The sequence below is a fragment of the Merops nubicus genome, unplaced genomic scaffold (genome assembly GCF_000691845.1).
Source record: "Merops nubicus isolate BGI_N331 unplaced genomic scaffold, ASM69184v1 scaffold38947, whole genome shotgun sequence".
In the NCBI taxonomy this organism is placed as follows: domain Eukaryota; kingdom Metazoa; phylum Chordata; class Aves; order Coraciiformes; family Meropidae; genus Merops; species Merops nubicus.
The window spans coordinates 47587-71748 of record NW_008619107.1 but is presented as its reverse complement, the minus strand read 5'-3'; the positions used below and the strand labels follow the sequence as shown (position 1 = coordinate 71748).

At 43.5% G+C, this 24162-nt stretch overlaps 1 protein-coding gene across 2 annotated transcripts in view; it reads left to right on the top strand.

Annotated features, from left to right (window-relative positions):
- UNC80 (unc-80 homolog (C. elegans)) overlaps positions 1 to 24162 on the top strand; it is a 127401-nt gene that overhangs the window by 58974 nt on the left and 44265 nt on the right. For both annotated transcript variants that reach the window (XM_008943665.1, XM_008943664.1), the window contains exons 26-37: positions 2186 to 2351; positions 7597 to 7697; positions 10517 to 10714; positions 12747 to 12854; positions 13584 to 13722; positions 16976 to 17157; positions 17530 to 17661; positions 18195 to 18381; positions 20058 to 20189; positions 20654 to 20797; positions 22391 to 22491; positions 23938 to 24024. In XM_008943665.1, coding sequence (XP_008941913.1) covers positions 2186 to 2351; positions 7597 to 7697; positions 10517 to 10714; positions 12747 to 12854; positions 13584 to 13722; positions 16976 to 17157; positions 17530 to 17661; positions 18195 to 18381; positions 20058 to 20189; positions 20654 to 20797; positions 22391 to 22491; positions 23938 to 24024 — 1677 coding nt within the window. The remainder of the gene's footprint in view (positions 1 to 2185; positions 2352 to 7596; positions 7698 to 10516; positions 10715 to 12746; positions 12855 to 13583; positions 13723 to 16975; positions 17158 to 17529; positions 17662 to 18194; positions 18382 to 20057; positions 20190 to 20653; positions 20798 to 22390; positions 22492 to 23937; positions 24025 to 24162) is intronic.

Here is a 24162-nt window from a genome sequence, read left to right as displayed (position 1 = left end):
TTCAGCAGAAGCCTTCCTAAACACTTTGTTGATATTTTTACCACATAATAAATGACTGCATCCAAAAGCAGGATAATAGCAGGGTTTAGAATTCATCTCAGTGAAGTAGTTAGGCTTGGAGCTAAGAATACGTTGGGTAATGAAGGCCAACAGAAATTTGTGCTTTTGTACCAGATAGAAGTGCAACTGATTAATAGCTTTTCAAACTCGTATATGGGAGAGAAGGAGGAGGAATTATTCTGTGATGTGTGGGCAGAAGAAACCTTAAGGTCACGTTATGCAAGAGCCTATTAGAGAAAATGGCCACGGAATGCTTTTTTTAACTTTGTGTGGGGGTGGAGGGGAGAACCAACAACACTCCAGATTAAAACATGAAGTCTCTGTATTTATGAAGTGATGCTTCCTTCCCAAGAGAATCGGGTACATAATGTTACGGTCCTTAAAGCTGAAGTTGCAGTAGAACAACTCTCACTTCCATTGGTATTTGTTGGCATACCTGTTCCATAGACAGGAGCAGACTCTGCCACCGGAGAGTCAGGGGACTGGAACTTGGCAATTACTGTGGTGGAAAGTCATTCATTTTAGCTGAGCAGTTGCTGAAGATAGACTATGTTAAGAGGATGTATTTCATTGGCAGTTATTTTGTGGGGGCAGCAATTTCCAGTGTAAGCGTGTTGACAAACACCTGGGAGGAGTAATGTGTTTAAATGCAGAGGGGAACTCTGCCCATGCCCAGGAATATGTGTGTACTGTTATCATGGTTTCTGCATGCTAATATGTGAAGCTGCAGTAGTTCAGACAGATTTGATCGCAGATTTTTATCCTGAAATGCTTTAGTTGTTGTTTCATATCCTAAATTCTGTTAGATACCTTCTAGGCTATTTACAAGGAAGTTTTCAATGCTAGAGGTACTACAAACTACTACTTTAGGCACCCATCTTTTTATACCACAGGGTTTGCTATTGAGTAAGGTCAAAATATTTCCCTTATGGCAATCAACTATTAGCTTTTCTGGTGATCATTTATAATAATTTTCCCTGGAGATGCAAAGCTGACTGTGAATGGCTTGGGACCTTCAGCTGGTGTTGAATAGGCTAGTCAGCCCATTTCAGCACAGCTCAGTGTAGAACATATTTTAGACCTTTTTTTTTTTTTTTCCCAAACCAACTCTTAGAGTAACAGACTTTGTCATTACCCAAATAGCTCCCAGTAACTTCTATAGGAACTTTGTGTGCAAATACAAATATAAGATCCCTTGAGCCTACAGAATTTTATTTAGAATAACTATTTTGGATAATTTCAGTGATGTTATCATTCACATCCATCAGCCCTTTAATCACAGCAAGGAGCTTTGTGTTATCTTAGATTTCAACTAGTTATATTTTGTGGGGGAGATCTCAAAGCTGATGACATCCCCAGTCAAAGGCACAGATGATGTTCTTAAAGAGCCCAGCAGTTTAACTGTTTGCCAGCATGGGAGTTCACAGTCTTTCTTTCACTTTTTTTTAGCTGTGGTTAGAGAAAGTAAGTGGTAATACATAGCTTGTGGAATCTTAGGACTTTTGCTTTTTTGGCCCAAATTGGTAGCCAGCAGGTAGCACAAATGGTGCCATTTATGTTAACAGGAGAAAATAATGGTTCAAACTAGCTTCTCTCTGGTGCAATTCTGTTTATTTTCCAGAATTTAAGTGCAGCCAACATTTTGATTACTTTTTGTTTTCTGCAGCATCCTTTCAGCCTGATCTGCACCCAGAAAACTTGCTCTGGGCCGTGCTGTCATGGCTGTCACACTGTTAGCTAGCTGTCTCTCAGCTTTCCTGCCTCTGATGTGTATGGTGGCAATGCCAATAATCGCCCACATGGAGACTGTTGGAGTAGAGACCTAACCATCCACCTAGCATCTTGGGCAACAGCCACCTTTTATTGCCACCTATCCATTAGGGACCGTGAGCCTGCAGACAGGGCACCAGTTCACTCAGCAGTCTTCCCCAGAACTGAGTGTTAACCCTCCTTAACGCCTCCATCCTGGCAGCATGGCTCGGCATGCTGCGAGCCCAAAGAGTAGCTGGACTGAAAAGTGTCAGGCTAAATGGAGATCAGTTCTTCCTGAGGCTTCTGTGGTTGCAGCAAAAAGGATGAGGGCTCCTACCACTCGCACATCTGTGTGATCTTCATTCTGCTACAGGATCTGGAGAGCTGCAGGCTGCGTCTGGACCCTGAGATGGACCGGCACAGGTATGAAAGAAAGATCAGCTTTGCTGGGGTTCTGGATGAAAACGAAGATTCAAAGGATTCCCTGCACAGCAGCAGCCACACCCTCAAATCTGAGGCTGGCTTCGAGGAGAAAAAAGGTTTGTCAGCACAATAAGGCTTTTGTATTCTCAGGGCTTGTGAAGTGGCGCTTGATTTTGTGTTTTCATTTGCATAGACTGTGTGTTAAAAAGCAGGCAGCCATGGAGTCACGTGGCTTTGAATCATTTCTGAGATGCTTCTGGCCTTCAGGGTTCAATATAACAAATGTGAGAAGCAAAGATGTTAAATTTTATAAAGCACTGCTATGACTGAAACTGATTGAGAGCACCACAAGATTTCTAAAAAGAAGGATGCTTTGTTGAAACCATCTCTTGGTGGGATGCTAAGAGGTGCATCACTATTTGATTCACTTCAAAAATAAATATTAAAAATGTTCCTTTTTTTTTTTTTAATTCTGATTACAGTTTTTCATTTTGGGAAAACTACAGATAGGAGGGAAGATCAGGATCTTCCCAAGAAAATCTGTACCGGTTTGGAAGTCATGGCATCTCCCAGAATTAGTAGTTGATCACTTGATCTCTTGAATTCTTTGCTACCACATGAAAAACACACACCTGTGTGGCTATTGATGGCTAGCAGATTAATGTTACCAACATACTGTATACTGCACAAGCAAACGTCAAGCTTACTGTGTTTGCTGAGAAGAGCAGATTGTTTCCATTTTTGAGCCATCTCATGCACAACTCACTATCTGATGGTACAAGTGTTGCAATACAATATACAGTCATCGTGCGTATTTGCAATTAGAGGTTAAACTGCCAGGCAGTTACCTGTAAATGATTCTCCCTCTTAACAACTTATCTAGTACTGTTTAAATTCTGTCTCATAATAGCCATATAAAGGTGGAGATGTGTGAATGATAATTTTGATGGTTGTTTGAAAAGGATAAATGTTTGATGACTGTTTGAAAAGGATGGAGTCTGTGGCTGGTTATGCTCTAGGAACTGTAATGTGTTTTAATGATTCAGAGGAGCTTTTATTGACTTCAGGGGGCTTTGGATAAAGTTTGTGTCGTCTTCATCTGTGAGCCTGACAGAATTACTTGAGAGCATGTTAGATCAGCTTCCAAGACTTACATGGTGTCAAACTGCCTCCAAAATTGTGTGTCAGGTGGGACGGTTACCCCTGTGAAGATAGTTAGGTATCCACCTGAGAAAGGTGTGCTGGATAAAATCATGCTCAACCTCCGTTTTTGTATCCTTGGCATATCATATCAGCAGCCCACAGAAGCATACAGCCTTATGGTCTGTCTGATAGTCTGAGATCAGTGGGCTAAAAGATGTCTCTAACCAGTGAGGGGAAGCTTGGGTTTGGGGTTGGTTTGGTTTTGGAAGATAGTTATGACAATTACTGGAAACCACGTTTGAGCCTCTCAGGCAGCAGTCCCATCCACTGGGACGTTACCTGAGTGGGAGATGCCTATAAGCACTCAGCCCTGCTGGAAAATGCTGCTGACCAGTCACTAACTGTCCTATTTTTCTTAGAGATGGTGCTGACTTATGTTTTCCTTCATGTGTTACTGTGCTACAGGCATACTCAGCAGAGCTGAGCTACTTTAGCAAAGATAGTGTTAACTTTCTGCATCCTTAACTCTGTTACACTAAATTTTCCCTGCAGTTTCAGTTGGTTTGTTTTCCCATTCTCCCTTTTCTCTAAGTTGTCATGTAGTATTCCTTTACTAAAGCAGCCTCTTTAGTACACTTTATAGATAAGAAAAATGACTACGGTAAGAAGGCTATATCCTAATATAGTAATATACTCTAGCAAAAATGTTTTTGCAGTATTTTGGAAGCTAAATAAATCCAAGTCAATGTTATGTTTTAAATTTACAATAATTATGTTCTTTTCTCTGGCCACAGCATATTCTTCTGAGGATCCACTTGGGCCAATCAAAACAGATGCGGAGGCATCTTTCGTAATCTATACTTCTCTAGATAACAAAATGTTGTGTGAACATAACTGAATTTTTCATGCCTGCAGTGACAGGTTTCTTTATTTCAGCCTCTTTGATGAGTACTAATCTGTTTCCTTTCATTTTTTTTTGAATATTAAAACCTTTGCTTTCATTGCTCACCCCAGGTGTGATTTAACAGCTATCCAAAAGCCACGAGTTTACTGTATAGAATCTGCTCCAGGTAGGTCTAAAATACAGAGACAAAAGCTAGGTAGATGTAGGCTCTCAGAGGATCGTATGTACTGTTTGGATGCCAAAATGGGATTCCGCAGACTTCCTGAAAAGCAGTTGCAAGTGCTTAAGTGCTTGGGCATTCAGGGGAACTGAGGCACTGTATTGAGGCTGATCTGAACAGAATTCAAGCAGTAGTGATCGCTAAGGAACCCAGCATGCTCACTTGGAGGGAGATTCTCTGATCACTCAACAGTGTTTTGCCCAGCTGTTTCATGGGGACTGAGTAGCTCTCAAAACTTACCCAGCTGTCTTCAGCCAGGACATTAGCTGCTGGAAATGGAAGTGGGAATTGGGTTCTGGAGGATTAGGGACATTCTCAGGAGTAAAGGTGCATTTGATTTTTCCTGAAGCCAAAATACAATTCTATTAAAATATTTTGCTTACCCGTGGTATCCAAAAAAGCTGTATCTTGTTCATTCTCAACAACACACCAAAAGGCGATTGATCACACATGGCCTTGCCTGATCAGATCTGCAGTAAAATGACTGAGTGTTGCAACATTTGGACTGACATACTGCCATGTACTGCCTATGAACTGAGGAGTATGAGAGTGCAAACGGTTGGTGCTTTGAACATTGAACCATTTCATGTCTGTGCTCATCAAAAATGCAGTGTCAATGGATGTTGTTCATGCCTGAAAGCTGCTGATTTGTCTGAAGGAGAGGATCTACGTGCTCCTGTTTCCTCTAACGCATTCTAATGATGAAGAGTAACATGCAGAGACACGGATTTATGCAAAATCTTACTTCAAAACAAGCCTTGCGTGCTAACCTCATGAAGCAGACTACCCTTCTGCAGTCACACGTGCTCTATGAATAAATAGTTGCTTCTACTGCAGAGCTCGGTGAGGTTTACAGAACCCAGGCCCACAACAAAGTAGGTTTGTCCATGGTGCCTTGTTCATGCTTGGGATTCAGCCGTGTATCCCTAGCAAGAGGTGATTCTGCACTAATCTAAACCCCAGGGGCTGGCAAAGAAAACTGCAATTGACATCCATTGGGCAGATCCTGTTTCCTGGCAGGAATTGGTTCGAATTGGTGTGAATCGTAGTTTTTCCTTGTCCACGTTTTGGGTTTCTGTTAGAGCAGCTGACTCTGCTTGCTGGTGGTTGAACGAGGGCTAATTCCAAATACAGACAAGGCCTGAGGTGACGTGCCAGATCTCCAGGAAAGGAGGTGCTGAACACATTTTTGTAAAGCATCTTTACTGGCCGACTGATGGAGCTGCATTGGCGGTGGCTTTGGAGGGAGCCTCTGGCCCCACATTCCTTGGTAGAAGAAGAGACGCTGCAATACAGGCTGGCAGCAAAGGGTTGGGAGGGAGGGGAGGGCCAGGATATCTTTCTTTTTTAAAAGGGGAAAAATTAAGGGGAAAAAAGTCCTCTTTTATTCTTTTAATACAGTTCCCAGCAGGAGGATCAGGATAGGAGGCTCCCGCTTGCTCCAGATTAAAGGAACCCGCAGTTTCCGGGTGAAGAAGGGGGGTTCCCTTTCCAGCATTCGCCGGGCCGGCAGCCTAAAGAGCACCAAGTTATCACGGCAGGACTCAGAGTCTGAGAATGAGGAGCTGCAGCTGTCCCACAGCAGGGACACTGTCACTGATATAGGTAACTTAGATGAGTGGGTGGAAAGGGAGGGGACAATAGGCAGGCCCTAAACTCTTGATGCGATTGCACCAGAGCTAGAAATGACAAGAGAACCCCACCCCAGTTGCTTAGGAAAAACCTAGACTCCCCTTAGGGACTGCCTGAACTAGGGCCTGGGAGGAACACGGCTCAGACCCTGGGCAGGTGGCCAACTCAGGGCTCCGTGTTAGAGCATGAACTCTTGGAATGCTGGGGCCTGCCAGCCAAACGCATGCTGTCTTTAGAGGAGCACAAGCACGTGTGTATATCTACATACACACACCCCTAAATCATATGATATGTTAGGTCGTATGCCTATGTGATATCTTACTGTCTATAGTAACAGATAGGACAGATATATATATATATGTACAGACATGCTTTTCATATTCTGTGTAGGATATGATGTCATAGGCATGTTGTGTGACATAGAATATATATTCCTATATGTAGAACATAACATGTACATGCTACATACTATATTTCTACATATTGGCATATACGTATATTACTACAGTTTACAGATGCCTTCCTTAGTCTTCAAAAGATGGATCACCATATATTTATCTTATGGAAACCAAATGTGCATCCTGCCATGAGAGTTCTCCATCACAGCTGAGCTAAAGGGGCTCCCTCTGCTAGGGGTGTTTGCCAAAAATTGTGGTCTGGATACATTTGGAGCGGAAATAACCTTCCAAGCTTAATGGTAATTTTTATGGTGCCCAAAAGATGCTTCAGTAGGTGAGCATGGAGAGTAGGATTGCCCGTTCTGTAGATTTTGGCAAGTCATAGTTCACTTAAGGAGAAGGAAGAAAGGATTAGCCAGAATTGATCCCCAGCCATGTCTTTAACACCCTTAATGTCAGTTTTATAGGTGGCCCGTAAGTTATGAAATGGCTAGAAGAAACAAAAGGTTCAGTGACGTTCCCAGAGAAATCTCCCCCTTGCCTGAGTTCTTTAGAACTGTCACACTAGAATCAGGATTTTTTTCCCCTTTCATCCCCATGACTTGAGCAGTTTCCGTGGGCAATGAGCAATGACTTTGCCCATTGGCATTCCAGTTGGATGCCACTTCTGGTTGGATATTAGTAGACATTTTTAACCACAGAGCCCAGTCAATGCAGATCACTAAACCAGCCATTTGCAGCATCTGAATGGTGCAAAGAATTTGTTTCTGATGGTTTTCATTTACCTTCTCCCCTTTCATTAAAGAAAAAAAGTGGTGAGGGAGCAGTGTTTTCCACTGACAAGATGGCCTGTGAGCTGAGTCTAAATGGTTCTTGTAATTGTCAAGCCAGCATGACACAAAGATTGGGGAGGGGTGTCCAAACTCAATCTTTCCAGTGTGGCATATTCTGTGTACTCTGGTCTGTTCCCACAAGGCTGGCCTGGCTTACAAGTGCTGTCCCTAGTCTTAAAGCACACAGGGAGCAATAAAAACAACCACCTTTTGGGTATTTTTCTTTTGAAGAAGGGAGCCCTTGGAGCGCGAGTGAACCTAGCATTGAGCCCGAGGTGCTGAGCAGCACAGGCACGGAGGAGAACTATCACCGCAACATGTCGTGGCTGCATGTAAGTACCTCTTGCCAGCAGTGCTCTCAAGGCTGGCATTTGCAGTAGGAAAACTCTTGTGCTGGCAATAACCTGATCACAATCTGTGCTTTCTCCATGTAGCACTGAGGATCTGAAGTGTAAGTAAGCTGAGACTTTTGGAAATTGTCTGTTTGCCATTTCTAAAATGGACTAAAGCCAGAAAGGTTTGGGCTTGCTCCCTCTCTTTCATATATTTAGTTTGTAAGGGGAAAGAGGCTGTTTCTCTAGGCATGTGGGGACAGCCATGCTACCTCAGCAGAAAAAAAACATGAAACGCTCAGTATCTTACTTCCAGCATGGCTAGCACTGACTAGTTCAGGATGAGTAACAGAGTGGGCTACAGTGTGAGCTGGGCTCCCAGCTTCTGAGAAATGGCATTTTAGAAGCTACTGGAGCTGGAGGCTCTGTTGTGACCAATACATTTACTAACTACAAGAGGATTTTTCCTAGGGAGTATTTCCAACCCCTTTTTGAAATATTTGATATATTTTTGCTTCCTATGGCAATAGGCTTAATTATGCACCTTGTGGACAAAAAAATATTTACTTTTGGAATATTTTCTTTGATTCTATTAGACACATTCTATTACAATGTCTAACCCAACAGGGGCTTCTGTAGTTTTGACTTTATCCAACAGATGGGGAGCACAACAGTGCAAATGTGGTATGGTGGTACAGGGTCAAAGACATCCATTTCAGTGAGCTGTGTACCAGTGATTTAGACATGCCAAAAGTCAGTTGAACAAGTCTACACAGTTCAACTCTCTGCCCTCTGTTGCCTCATGACACGCTGTGATGGTGCAGTACGTTCAGTGTGTCCTTGTGCACATGCTTTGCAGGAAGGTTGGGTTGGCTCCATGTGCACAGATTGATTCTATCCTGCGCACGTGTATGAGGACAGATGCCTTTTGACTTCTGAGTTGCCTTTGGGAAAGACACCTGCCAAGAATGAGTTGATATCCCCCTCTTTCCACCAAGTATTTCACACAGTCTGCTCTCGACTCCACCATTCCTATGGGGTGTGGGCAAGAACAGGCTTAATCCAATACTGTGATGTCAGAAGCAGTTCTTGATAGTTGTCTTTTTTGAAAGAAGGTGGCACGGCAGGGAACTTGACTGTCGTGTCTTCCAAGCTAGTACCTCAATCCCTAGACTACCAGACTTCTCTGTCAGTACTCTAATGCTCTTGGTAATGATTACACCTCATTTGGAAATTCCAGTGTACCAAACTGAGTATGTTAGACATGAGAGTGTGTACTAGGCAATGAATTGCAAAAGGATAAAGGCATCTCCCTAGCCAGCAGCTTAGGACAAATCCTGATGTCTTTGTGCAGTATGGGAGGATGCATGAATTCATAAATAGGAGTCAAAAACTGAAGGGAATTTGAGGTTTTTGTCACACTTTACATGTGATCAGCCTGCATAGGAGAAAAGAAGATACGAAAAATCACCTGTTCCAGTTAATGCCACGCAAGTACCAATATCGCATGAGAACTTGCTCTTTTTGTTTGTTGGAAAGAAGGTGTGAGTGGATGGTCACTAGAACTACAGGCAAAACAAAAACCTGCTTTCCTTAATGGTCATGAGCAAACCACTCAAATGGATCACTGGTTCCAGTTGCTTTTATGCATGTACCGGCATCTCCTTTACCTGTCCCTTACAGCAGCCCAGAGCATGATGTCCTCACTCTGTGTCAGTGTTCCATAACCACAAGGTATAACAGTGGACCAGAGGCTGGGTGAAGGCTGCACAATGCTCAACAGATTTACACCCTTTGCATGTTGATACAACACTAGTGGCCTGAGTTATTTCTAATTGACCCTAAAATAACATGAGGCCAGAACAGGCAGGCAAAGATGAAGAATATAAGCAACACAGAGTTGTTTTAAATTAAGGTCCTGACTTTTTGGAAGCCTAAATATTTGAACATTGAGAGTGGTACTTGAGAGAGGCAGCAGGTTGCAGCGGCACAGACCACAAAGTGACGGAAAAGGTGGGATAGCTGCTTTTTGGTACGAGGTGGTCAGAAGGATTCATAAAGGCCAGTTATGACCTACAGCATATGACCTAATGGCTTGGGGGTGCCTGTTTTCCTCAGAGTGCTACTAAGTGGCTGGGTTCGTAACATGAAGACAAAGGTACAAAGAGCTGCTGCATTGAACTTTGCCTCCCTGGGAACAAACCCTATGGAGTTACACCAGAGAGCAGTCAGTGAAGTCTAGACTTACCCAAGGCTGCTTTAATTAACTGATTTAGGGACTAATAGCAGTGTTGCTTCAGCGAAGCAGGGCTCAGAATTAGCTAAATGCCCAAATACTCTGTTTCTTAGGCAGGTTTTAGAGCTCCTTGCTGCCATATGGCAACACCACTAGAAATAGTAACTGAGCCAATTAACATAAAGCTAGGCCGGAGGGGCCTGCCCAAGCAGTTGACGATTTCCAGTCTAAGCCCTCATCTCGGAGCAGTGATACTACAGCTTTTCTGCAAACAGAGAATACTGTTTTCCTCGGCCATGACCTCACCACCAGCCAAACGTAGACCTCTACAGCAGCCCTGTCTCTTTGTCTGCTTCATTAACACTAGTGCTTCTTTGGCCATGCCTAGCTAGTTTGTGAAGCACTTGTAGCTAGTTTTGATCTGCACAGAGACATGTACCTTTTCAAAAAGCTCTGTTGAGTTTCATGCCTCCCCAGCTGGGCTGTGGAAAAGTTAGCTTGGCTGTCCCCATCACTGGCTGCCCTGTGCAGTTCCCTGTGCAACTCCCTTTTCTATAGGTAACTATTCTTTTTTCTTTTCAAGGTTATGATTCTGTTATGCAACCAGCAAAGTTTCATATGTACCCACATTGACTACTGTCACCCACACTGCTACCTCCATCACAGCCGGTCCTGTGCTCGCCTTGTCCGGGCCATCAAACTCCTGTATGGAGACACAGTGGACTCTCTGCGAGAAAACAACACCTTGAACAGTGTGGCAAGAGGCAAAAAACAAAAGGAAGTGAGTAGATGGAAAAAGCAGAATGTCTGGGGGATTGTCTGGGCAGGTCATAATTACCTTCAAGGACTGCATAATGTACTCAAACAGTTCTTTCATGACAACATAAACACAGCTTTGCTGTGAAAAGCCTGTCAAGTCATCTAGCGCTATGGAAGGAATGCAATCTGTATTGATTGGGAAGAATCTTAGTCATTGATAAGGTAATTTAAATGTTTAGAAACTGACTTTCATTTTAATATCCTTTTATGGCCTCTGCTGATCAGTCCCTGGAGTGCAGTCTCTTTTTTTCATGTTCCTTCTCATCTGTTAATAAGAATCACTCTTCTTGTAAAATCTCACATAATTTCTTTCTTTTAGGTCCGGGCTGTCAGAGCTGTGACAAGAATTGCATACACTGGTGTTCAATGTTACAGTCTCTTTAGTGGCACACTTTTAGTGGCCAGTTCAGTGGGATATTCAAAACAAGATTGTGCTTTTTTAGCCATATAAGTGGTGCCTTTAACTTCAGTGGAAATATGTTTCTGCTTTCAGTAAAGTTCCCTCCCAGGTACACCAACAGAATCCTGTTAACAGTTTATTAATACTTTTGTATTTCTGATCACAACAGAGATCCAGTTATTCTGATTACTTGTAATGGCAGAATCATTCAGCTACTCTGCAGTAACATTGAGAACAAGAGCATTCATGAAACTCTCCTGAAGTTTTCAGTTGGGTAAAGAGGCCTTCATCTCTTAAGTGGAAAGTGAAGGAGTAGGAGACAAGTTCACAACGTTTCTTCATCAACCGGCAGAGTTTGTTTCCTGCCAAGTTAGGAAATTGAAGGGTATTTCTACAGAACAAAGCACAGAGTAGATGAAGCAACAGCAAATGATTCTACTTTCCTGGAAACTGTAACCCCATATATTTCCTCTTGCACAGAAAAGCGGGTATCACATAGTTATTTAGGAAGAGAGGCAGTCATTTCCTCTACAGAAGGCAGGCTTGAGATGAGCAGCTGGCAGTGTTCATGAGAGGTAGCAAAAGAACACTCTGCTTTACTGGGTGTTGTTTCAGCTCCAGCTTTGAATTGCAAGGGGATGTGATACACATTTCACCAGCCATGAAACCATCAAAGCCCTTAAGCAACAGCAAGGAAAAAAAAGGCTAAAGGACAATAAGGTCACCTACTGCAGGAGGGCAGTTGGTAACTTCTGAATTTTATGTAACAATGGACTTTTCACCCTGGTGCCTCACACTCTGGTATTCTTCAAGTGCTGTCATCCTCTGACTGCATGGGCACCATCGCCACATTTATCTGGGCTCCAGAGGAACGTCTCTTTCACTCTCACAGCTTGCAGAATAAAAGGCTGGGGGTAGCTGCAGTATGTAGACCTGACTATGTGCTCTACAGGGCTTGTGAGCTCATTGATGAACGAGGACCCCTGTGTTAATCAGCGGGCTACTAGCCTGAGGAGGAGAAGAGTCTGTGGCAACCCAGCGTTCTGGGAAGAGTGCCTGGTATTGTGAATAGTCACTGCCATTGGCAATCTGCTAGGGATAGCTCTCAGGCAGCTGAGAGCTCAAGTCCTGCTACGTGTCATCACTTGTGCTTTCTGAGGAAGAAAAGAAGGTAAATGTAGCTGAGAGGAATCATTTCTGTACACTCTAAACACCTCCACTGGTCATTTTTTAAAGGGAAGCTGTAGACTTTTTATCTCTAATTTGCTTAAAGTCCTGTTCTCCTGGAATACATGAATGTGCCACTTGTAAAGGTTACACAGAGCACAATCATGTTCCTCATTTGGTTTACTGGCTTCTGCCTTAAGCTTTGATTAGGAAGGGTATTGTTAAAAAAAGAAGAAAATTAGATAAGATATGTTGTGTCAATGACATGAGGCCTGTTACCAGCACAGGAGATGACTTGGTGCTACAGCTCTCATACTAGATGACTTCTAGTGTATGAAAGTTCCTCTTTTACATGATCTCCTCTCTTTCCACATTTTGGGAATCCTAAATGTGAACTCCGACTTTATTTTTTTCTTTTCCCTTCCAGTGCTCAGACAAGTCATGCTTGAGAACTCCTTCTCTAAAAAAGAGAGTGATTGATACCAACTTGGAAGGGAAGAAGGACTCTGGAATGCTAAAATACATCAGGCACCAGGTACTGACAAGGCCATATGCTCGTTAGAGAGCCTGGTACAGAGATGTCAGGTTAGACTGCAACAAAAAGGAAAATGCACATGGATGTCCAAGCCTGTGTGAGGAACTGTTCCTGAATATCAATCAGTTCAGCCCTGCATCTTTTCCACAGCTGAGTAATGCTAACTTTAAGCCTCTTTAAGATAACCCCCTCAATGAATCCTTTAAATGTAGCTCTATTAAATCACAGCCTGCATCTCTGACTTCCCATAGTGATACATACATCAAAACCAGGCATACAAAAAATAAAAAATAAAATAAAATTAAAAAATTTAAACATCCACAAAGGTGTTTAACTACATCTGTTATGTTTCAGCAATAGTTTTCTTTGTTCTGTCATGTTCAGAGATCATGAAGAAGCAACAGACTCTTCACAGGCCTATTCTTGGCAGTCTGTGAGATTTTCATGGATCTGTATCCCTGTTTGTGCACCACCTTGGGAGAGTTTGGCTTTCCTTTTGTCTGTGTTTTGGTGACATGAGTGACTAGCAAAAGACTAGCTTGCCAGCACTGCTCTTGCATTATAGGCTGAAAGCAACATTCTTCTATGGAGCAATATCTGAAATGGCTGAAACTAAAGGTTATCAGTGGGTGTTCTGCAGACCAAAACTAGAGTAAAAGTACTGAGTGGGATTTTCACTGTGGACAGTTTGCACAGCTCAGCTCTAAGGCATGACTCGGTTTTTTGCAGGTCATGAGCCTCTCCCCTGCACCTTTGTCACTGCTAATCAAGGCAGCTCCTATCCTCACAGAAGAGATGTATGGGGACATCCAGCCAGCAGCGTGGGAGCTCCTGCTGAGTGTGGATGAGCATATGGCTGGAGCAGCTGGTAAGAGGAAAAAAACACTTAGGGTGGCTACCCTGGCTACACAACTCACTCTACATCACAGGGCCTTGCAAGACAGCTTTGTGGTGGAGGAGTCTGAAAGCCACCCAGGGTGTCCTGAAGACCATATAGCTTTCCTAGACCTTCATGTGTTTTTATGCTCTCTAAGCAAGAGGTGGCCAGAGGGATCAGGGCGGCAATCTCTCAGACGCTGGTTGTGGTCGATGATTAGAGAGCATCAAATTTAGTATTTGAATTTAGCTGGGTTTCTAGGCTGAGGAAACAGTGATTTAATGTTTTCAGAGTTTACCGAAGTATTTTGTATGTTGCCTCATGGAAATTGTTAGTACCAGTTGAGTGCTGATACAAAAACTGAGAAAGGGGGTGAGAGTGGAGCTGTCATAGCTCCTCTGTTGTGCTGAAAGGAAAATTCTCGTGTTGCATGGATACAGCAGTATTGCTCAATAAGTAATATTATAGGATGGCATTTATCTAAATTTTCCATTTCCACTTAGTGTTAAATTGTGCAGATGGCATTTACTGATGACACATAATTGAGAGGCATCTTTAAGACAGAAGAAGATTAGAACATCTTATAGCTGTGAGAGTATTACCTTGAAAAAGAAATTCTGAACACGGAATGAAAATTTATTACTACAAAGTGTACAAATATGTCCTTGCAAACTAATAGGAAAATTTTTTCTGCTATGAGGTCGGATCTTCTCCTATGGAACTGACACAGGTTCAGAGTATATCACTTGGCCAGGAGATGACTGACTTAATGAGCAGAATTCAGCTGCAGAAGCAATAAACACAGTGAGGATGTGTCAGAAGAGATACTTCTTTATTATCAAAGTATTAATGCAATTGTAAGGCACCATTACATAGAGCACAGCACTTCCATGCACAGTTCTGGTCACGGAAGAAAGAGACATTTAAATAGGACAGGTACCATGAAAGACTGTCAGGACAGGAGGAAGAAGACTGAGAGGGAATACTGTTGCTCTCCATAAATACAGCAGACCAGGCAAGGAGGAAGAATTATTTAAGGCACGGTAGCATAAAGATGAGTATAAACTTTTTTCTGAAAAACAGAAGATTTCTAACCACCAGAAATGTGAGTGATTGCACTTATGTTTAAGAGTTTGTGAAAGCAATTAGATGATGTGACTCAGGAGGTCTTTTCTAGTCTTATTGTCCTGTCCAAAACTTGTAGGTAGCATGTGCTAATGCCAGATGTTCAGAAATCATGAGCCACAACCCTGGAAACTGAATATCCCTCAAACACAATGTTCAGGTTACTTAAATCATAATTTAAAGCAATCAAATATGTTTATAAGCCAGTCTCCCACAACTTTCAAATTCTAATTTTCTTCTCCCTCAGGAACCCAAGGAAATAGCTTAAGGATTGCCATCTTCTCACATTTGCACACCTAAGGGAACTATCACAAGTGTTCTTATATTTTTATCAAAAGCTTCTAACAAGGAAGAGTTCAATCTTGCTTACAAGCCCTTCATTTTACACAGCTGGCAAGGAATTCTGCCCTGAAGTCCATTGTTTGACTCCACATCTCATGTTCTTCATGCTTCTCTCACTTTCCATCTGCTCCACCAATGCCCAGTGCACGTCTTCAGCCCACAAGTCTTCTCTGTGCTGTCCCCTTCTCCTTTGCCTTTCCCAGGCAAAATGCACAGACAGGAAAAGAAAGGAGCAAAATAAAGAAGAGAAACAAGGTGCCTGAAACTGTACTTCTTCCTCCCCTTCAAGTCCCTTTCTGGGGGAATAATTTTGGATACTCTTTCTGTCTTATCAAAAACTTACCATGGCGCACAGGGAAGGGTATGAAGCCTTGCTGCTCTTCCTGAGGAGTGCTAGCTGGCTGCTCCTCCAAAGCAGCCTCTGAGATACATCTTCCCCTTTCTCCCCTTCCTGAAGGCAGGATTAAAACCCATTTGAGAGCCTGTAGTAGCTTTTTTAGTAGCGAGTGGTTTCAGCCCAAGCATAAATTACATTCGTCAAGGTCACAACCTGAAAACTCGCAATGCCTCTACCCACGAGCTGCAGAAAAAGACCTCCTGTGTTAGTGTACAACAGCACCATCTGCTGACCCCTTCCAAGGCTCTGTTTCTTGCTTCACTATGAGCTCACACTTTTAAATCAGTCCTGCTAAAACTTGACGTAGTTACACTGAAAAGACCAAAGAGTAGAAAGTTCTCTGGACTGGTGAAACGGGAAGGTCCTACAGATTTGGAGCAGGAATAGAAGCCTTCTCAGTGCAAGGCAGGACCTAGGCAGACAAAGAGCAGCTTTGTTTTTCTGCAGTGTTCAAACCTCCCACCAGCACAGTTCTCATGCCTGGCACTTTCTGCATAACTGCTGGGGCAAACACGATGGCAAATGAACTCTTTCTACTGTGGAGGAACAGCCACCAAATCTGGAGAAATTTTCACCAGTGGTCTGTGGTGAGCCACTGGTCAGAGAAGCCATGAATTCTCTGACACCCCAGCAACACCATTCCCTCTGCTTTTGTTTCCTGCCCAGTGCCCCTCAGACACCCATCAAAATTAATTGGCCTCCCTCAGTGTGGAGTTTGGCTATGACTGTTTATATACAGATATGCTCCACTGGAACATCTATGGGACAGCTTAGCTTCTACTGTGAGGTTTTCCATTGTCTTTCCGTTTCCTTTGTCTTGCAATTCTTAGCAACTCTGTCTTCTCTTGGGGGCAGATTGTGTTCATTGAGCAGTGCCCAGTTAACTGAGAACTTTTCTTTTTGGTTTTATCTATGAAAATAGGCAGGTGAGACCTCCACTGGGGCACTGCCTCCTGCTCTGAGGGGAAGGCAGAGCTTCTGTTGAACCAGCCTTTATTGATCATCACAGATATCACTTGGAGTTGGAATCTTTGAAAGCTAAATTCAGTTAGTCCTGTTACTTCAAGAGATGCCTCTTATTTTAAACCAGACATGGCAGATTTTTAGTGTGAAGAGAGAAAGCATATTTTATTTTAAAAACAGGTTTCCCAGAAGCTTCTACAAGCCTCATGCATAACACTGTGTGGCTCCAAGAGGTGGAATCACATGTGCTTGGTTTCATGAAGCAGTACAATTTTGTCTAGGTCTGGTAGACTGCTGATCTCATTTCTGGAGCCAAGATTAGATTTCTTCTGGTGGGGGGTTGTACAGCTGCAGTTTTTCTCTGCCAAATAAACATATTACTAAGAAAACAGATGATCAGATGTTCTTTCCCTGCAGCTGCCATGTTCCTGCTGTGTGCTGTGAAAGTGCCAGAGGCCGTTTCTGACATGCTGATGTCCGAATTTCATCACCCGGAGACAGTGCAAAGATTGAATGCCATTCTCAAATTTCACACACTTTGGAGGTTTAGGTATCAAGTCTGGCCAAGGATGGAAGAGGGAGCACAGCAGATCTTTAAGGTACATAGGACCCATGTAACACAATGTTGCCATTTACAGCTTGCCTTGTGGGGTAGATGTGTAACTACACACTGCTGTGAAAATAGAGTTAAAGAAAAAAAATTGTGTTGTGTAAGTCACACTAGTGGGGGAGGTGGTGTGTAGAATTCCTGTATAAAATGGGGAGAATATAATGGAGACACAGGTCAGGAAGAACGTCAGAGAAATCAAGAAATGTGTGTCATACAGGGTGTTAGAGTGTAGCGAGATATGGGGCTGGGAAAACTTAGCAGAGGTCGTTAATATCTTGGGTACTTGTGCTCGTGTTTAATTAGCAGTACTGACATTAATAATAGTCTGCTGTAACAAAACATCTTCCATGTTTTTCTTCAGATCCCCCCTCCAAGTATAAACTTCACTCTGCCTTCTCCTGTCCTGGGGATGCCATCTGTGCCAATGTTTGACCCCCCTTGGGTCCCTCAGTGCAGCGGCAGCGTGCAAGATCCGATCAACGAAGACCAGTCGGTAAGCAGACATCATGAGGGCAAGCACTTGTTTTTCTCTGTACCAGCATGGGGCAAGCCATGGACTAAACTCCAGTTTTCTCATCTTCCTCAGTTGGGAAAAATCCAGTACACAGTCTGTATAGGGCACACAGAATTTTCTACAGGGACATGAGGCTTTTCTGTTTGCTCACGGAGATACTGCACTGCATATCTGACCCCTGTGAGAGGCAGTCACTCAGATCTTAGGAGCACACTCTTGGGAGTTCTCTCTCCAAAAGAAGATTAATTCACTTGAACTGCCTGACACACCATTTTCTCTGCACTGGTTCATGTGGTCTCTTGGGAGCAGTCTGCACCAAGGCTTATAGTAGACATAGAGATATAGGCTCCAAGAAGAGTCACCTGCTGAATCTCTGTTCAGCTAATACAAGTCTGGTTTGTTTTTAGAAACTTAGTTGTTGAATGTCACTGAGGTTCCTGGCAGAAAATGCAGGATGTGTGCAATTTAACTAACAGCTTCAGGCTGTGTTTCTTCTCTTTTCTTCCTGACAGAAGTCATTTTCAGCCAGAGCTGTGTCACGTTCCCATCAGCGAGCAGAGCACATCCTGAAGAATCTGCAGCAGGAGGAAGAGAAGAAACGCCTGGGCCGGGAAGCCAGTCTCATCACTGCCATCCCCATCACTCAGGAGGCCTGCTATGAGCCAACCTGCACACCAAACTCAGAGCAGGAAGAAGAAGGTGTGCTCAGGGCCAGAAACTTCCTTCCAGGAACCTGAGAGACCCTGCCAGTGGCACAGAGCACTGCTCAGGGGGTGATGTCCAGGAACATTGGGTGTCAGTGTTAGGAATGTCACATCCACATCCATTTTTTTGAGGAGTCCAAGTAATTGAGAAAAAGCATAATTAAAACTCAGTGCAAGAAAACCACAAAACCTGGGACATATTGAGTTCTCACTGTGTGACCTAAAGCCCCTGACCCCTCTCCCCCCAGCTTCAGTGGAACTTGCCAGCATTTAACATCTCAAAGTTCCCAGCATCTTGCGGGATTTAATACAATGAGAATATGTGATACTAGGAATGAGATTTGTCTTTCCTAACCTTAATCCTTTAAATTAAAGGGTGGGAGGAGTCACACTTTGGCCGTGTCTGTCTTACAGCACATATCTTAGGATAGGCTGAATTGCCCCTGGGGTTTTCTACCTTTATGGAGATGAGTTGAGGAATCAAGATGGCCAGCTCAACCTCACTATCAAACTTTGAGACAGCCAAAGTTACATGATGTGGCCAGCAGGTCGAGGGAGGTGATTCTCCCCCTCTACTCTGCTCTGGTGAGACCCCACCTGGAGTACTGCATCCAGTTCTGGAGCCCCCATTACAAAAGGGACGTGGACCTGCTGGAGCGTGTCCAGAGAAGGGCCTCCAGAATGATCCGAGGGCTGGAGCAGCTCTCCTGTGAGGACAGACTGAGAGAGTTGGGGCTGTTCAGTCTGGAGAAGAGAAGGCTCTGAGGTGACCTTATTGTGGCCTTCCAGTATCTTAGGGGGACCTACTAGAAAGCTGGGGAGGGACTTTTTAGGATATCGAGTAACGACAGGACTAGGGGGAATGGGGCAAAGATGGAGGTGGGCAGATTCAGGCTGGATGTGAGGAAGAAGTTCTTCACCATGAGAGTGGTGAGACCCTGGAATGGGTTGCCCAGGGAGGTGGTTGAGGCCCCATCCCTGGGGGTCTTTAAGGCCAGGCTGGATGAGGCTCTGGGCAGCCTGATCTAGTGGGAGGTGTCCCTGCTCATGGCAGAGGGGTTGGAACTGGGTGATCCTTGTGGTCCCTTCCAACCCTGACAGATTCTGATCTGTTTTAGCAGAGGACTTTAGAGCCCTAATGGCTTAATGGTTGGACTTGATGATCTTGGAGGTCCCTTCCAACCTAAATGATTCTATGATTCTATGAAAAGCTTAGTCTTTGGGTGAAGTTTTTCATTGGTCCAGGCTAAAGAGGACAGAGGTTTCATTAAAGGCATTCCAAGGTATGTGCCATTTGGTGAGTACAGTGATGTTCAGACCTAAACTTAAATCAGGAAATCTGTGAGCAGAAATCCCAATTCTTAGGAAAAACTAAGCACCAGCACCCGTGATGGTTAACAGGATGTAGATGAAAAGATGTATAGAGCCGACTCATTTATAGTGTGACTCACCAAAGCTTTGAACACTCTTATGAAACAATGTTCTGTTGGTTCTCAAAGTATGAGCAAATTACCCAGCTGACTGATCTTTATAGAATTTAAATTGTGCCTTTTGAGTGTTACCTGACTTGAATTTTCAGTGTTCTAATTTAGTTGTAAGTGCTGTCCTTCAGAAAGTTCCCTGAAGTCTCTAATTTGTATCTGGACTGACATTTCCCATTCTCTTTGTCAGTAGAAGAAGTTGCCAACCTGGCCTCCCGCCGTCTCTCCGTGAGCCCTTCCTGCACCTCCAGTACCTCTCACAGGAACTACTCCTTCCGCCGTGGCTCTGTCTGGTCAGTGCGGTCAGCAGTCAGTGCTGAAGGTGAGTTGACTTCCTTTTGGAATATCCTTTCCTAGGATTTCATTCACTGGAGGCCTTTCCTGATGACCCATAAAGCTGGTGGTGTTTGCTTCTACTGAAGGTATTCCCAAGCTTGAGCCACTTTATAATAAATCACTGCCCTGCATTGTCACGTTTCATTTAGTGCCAGGGAGAGCACTCTAGATGAAAAATGGTAATGAATGGAATTTCAACAAAACGAAAATGGGTTTCCTACAAGAAAAGCAATGTAAATTGAAAAAATACATATTTACATGAAAATTCTTCATCAAGAAGATGGCTGGAGGCTCAGCTTCTTCTTGGAGATAGTGGTAAACCTGCTGCACATGTACAGTGATCAGGCAGCCCGTCGTTCTATTCTGTTTGCACAGCACCTAAACACAAACGTTTACCTAACCTGCAGCCTGTTCACTAACACTCAGCTTCTACCCTTCTTATTGTTCCAGATGAAGAACACACTACAGAGCATACTCCAAACCATCATGTGCCACAACCACCTCAAGCTGTGTTTCCAGCATGCATCTGTGCAGCAGTGCTCCCCATTGTCCATTTGATGGAAGACGGAGAAGTCCGGGAGGATGGAGTAGCTGGTACTGACCTAGATTACACTTCACGGGGTTCTTGCTCAAGGGTGGCAGAACCTGCCAGCACCTTGAACAGTGGCTTATGTTTGTTAGGTGCCGTAACTAAAGTGGAAAAGAGGTGTAACACTACCTTGTGTTTGCTCACAGTTCATGTTTCCTAGGAGCATTATGTGCCATATATTATTATGGAGCTTTGTGGAACCTGTCCTAGTGGGAGGTGTCCCTGTCCGTGGCAGGGGGGTTGGAACTAGATGATCTTTAGGGTCCCTTCCAACCCAAACCATCCTATGATTCTATGAGTATATATATTTGCTAAAAAAGTTAATGAATAATCTATGAAATCCTCACAAACTATTTAAAGTAGATTTATAACAGAAACGTGACTTAATACGGTTTAAAAATTTGTTTTTCTCCATGATTTGTGTTGATTTTTTTTTTTCCTTTCTCTTTTTGGGCCCTTAAAAAGCCCCCAATTCAACAAAGATATTGAGAAGCTGAAAAGGGTCTAGTGGGGGAGATACCAGAATGGTAAGAGGCATGTGTTCTGTGAGGAGTGACTGCAGAAGCTGGGCTTGTTTGGTGTGATGAAAAGGAAACAAGGAGCGAGAGGAACTCTAAACTAGAGGTTGCGACTTGGGAAGTTTAGCTGGAACTGAAGAAACTTCATAACCAGGACCATAGTGCAATTTCCATTGATTCTCCATCCACAGTTTTTATCAAGCCTTAGCTAGTCAAAGCCATGGTTGACATAATCTAGTGTAGGTGACAGTCCTGCTCCAAGCAGGAATTGCACTAGAGACCTCCCAAGGTCTATTCCCACCAACATTTTTTGATCCTGTGACAAGTGGAAAGCCACCTATACACAGCTTGAACTTTTTGTTTGTGGTCTCTGGTAAAGTAATAAAGCATTTTTCTCTATATGTTTCTCTAAAATTTTTATAGATAGTGGAGTGTTGCCCTTCCATCCTTTCTGATCATGTCAGCTGACTGCACATGTAACTTTCTGTTACATTTTGTGTCCAGTTTTTGGTGGATGTAGTCAGCCACCTAAATAATGTATATGTCATTTTGTGATCAGAAACTGGGCACTGAAAACAAAATAATGAATAATTCTCTATTGCTGTTATTCTTTGCAGGGTTGCAATTACTTCCACTTTGGGGATTTGTTCATCAACACAATTCCCTGCTGACTGTCTAATACTGTTCACTAATACCAGACAAAACTGGTCACTGAATCACCATGAAATTGAACTTCTATGCATGAACAAAAAAGCACACACATTTATGTTTTTTAATTGCCAGATTTGCCCATCTGGAGTTGTGAATCCAAATAGTTATTTATTATTCCTATGACTACAGTGATGAAGTGTTTCCTGCCATATCAGTCAGGAAGGTTTAGATAATTAGGCCTGTCATTATTGCTTGAGATGACTGCAGTGGTGACCAGGAATCCCAGTGCACCATGGGGGCTGCTGTGTGTTTCAGTACCAAATTTCAGTACAACTGTGGTAGAAGGTCAGGAACATTGGTGTTTAAGCGTACCTGTCCAAGACGTTTCCAAAGGAGATGGTCCTGACCTGTTTTCTTTCTCTTTTGCAGTAAGTGCTGTTGCTCAGCAGGTCCTGTGGAACTGCTTAATCGAAGACCCCTCTACAGTTCTGCGCCACTTCCTGGAGAAGCTCACCATCAGCAACCGGCAGGTAGAGTCCCTCCTCTCCCCGGGCAGAGGGGGTACGTGCTGCTTAGAGCAGGGGAGCACAGCTGCAAGCAGGATCACTCTGTGGGCATCACTGAAGAAGAATATTTGTTATTCTAATGTAGCTCAAAAGTCTTTTGGGCTGTATCATCAGCTGGCTTCAATCTTTGTCCACTAATATAGATGGAACAAAGCTGATTTACCACCAGTAAGGGTCTGACCTGCTTTAAGCAGGCAAGAAAGCTTTGAACAACTGCTTAGTGAAGCACAACCCTTTCTATCTAACAGAAGCAATACTGCCTCCACCCCTGCCACTCTGTTCTGCTTTCTCTAAAAGATAGGGGTGGCCTTGTCTCTCCCTGGCTTATTAGACTGCTTTCTAGTGCTATGGCTAAACTTTATGGAAGAAGGCATTCCAGTTCTGACTGGACTGAAGGCAGGGAGCCTCTCCATACCACTTTAGCAACTGCACAGCTGGGGTACAATATCAATAATATCACTGGCCTCCTCTTCCAAGCCACTGACTACAAAATGAATATTAAACCTTGAGGAAGGCCAGGAAAGGCTGGTTTAGGTTCTTTGAGTAATTTGGTCTCAGTGGCCTCAATATTCCTGAGACTTTTCAGCCGTAGTCCCCAAAGTTTCTATTTAACTTCACAGGGTCACTTCTGTTTGTTAAGTATCTTTGAGAAGGAAGCTGCATGCTGTCCAGCCTCAGAGGCCTCTGAACTCTTGTAGGCTGCTGTTTTACCATCTCCTCATAGCCCTGCTACAACCATAAGTACAGAATGCAGAGAACAGGTGTATTTCCTTGGAAGCTTTAGGCAGATGTATCATTGGCATGGGTTGTCCTGTGCATTCATGCCCATAACACCAGCTCAGATCTGCTGTGGGTTAAGAGGATGAGGACCACAGAAGAAATTCATGATACAGTCTTTCTATCCTTAGTTGACAGTGAGATTTCTTCCCCCCCACACACTCAATCCCACCATAAGAAACTTATTAGTCTACATTTAAAGCAGGCAGTCTCTAAAGCAAGAAAAGTTAGATTCTGCCTGCACCTTCTACCAGGCAACTGCAGCTGTTGAGCTGAGCTGAACTAGGTCTCACAGGTCATCTCAGTACTCAATTGTTGTGATAAGCAACACAGGGATTATCACAGGGAGAGGAGTGCAGGATCAGAATGCTGCAGTCAATACAAATTGCAGTAGGAGGTACTGGCCTCTCTAAAGTAAAAAAAGAAAACATTGACCTGAGTGCTGTGTCCTGGGCCTTATTTGGGAAAATGTGGGAGCAGTCACATGCCTATAGTTCTACTGCATGCACTGAGAGACAGAGCTGAACAGAGGAGTATGGAAAAATAGGAAGGAACAAAGTGAGAGAGGACAAAAGGAAGAAATCCATTCTCCATTTTGTGACGGAAAGAAAAAATATTTTGTTCTTTTTGCAGGATGAGTTGATGTATATGTTAAGGAAGCTTTTGTTGAACATTGGAGACTTCCCTGCCCAGACATCTCATATCCTCTTTAACTATTTGGTGAGTAGATTATGGGTCCGCTGTGCAGCCCAGAATCTCACCTCTCCTGCATGTGTCATAAAAAGTTAATGTCACGATCTGCCAGGAAATAAATGCTCTTACCTTTTCCTGTATAGCTTGTGACTGCTTCTGGCTGTG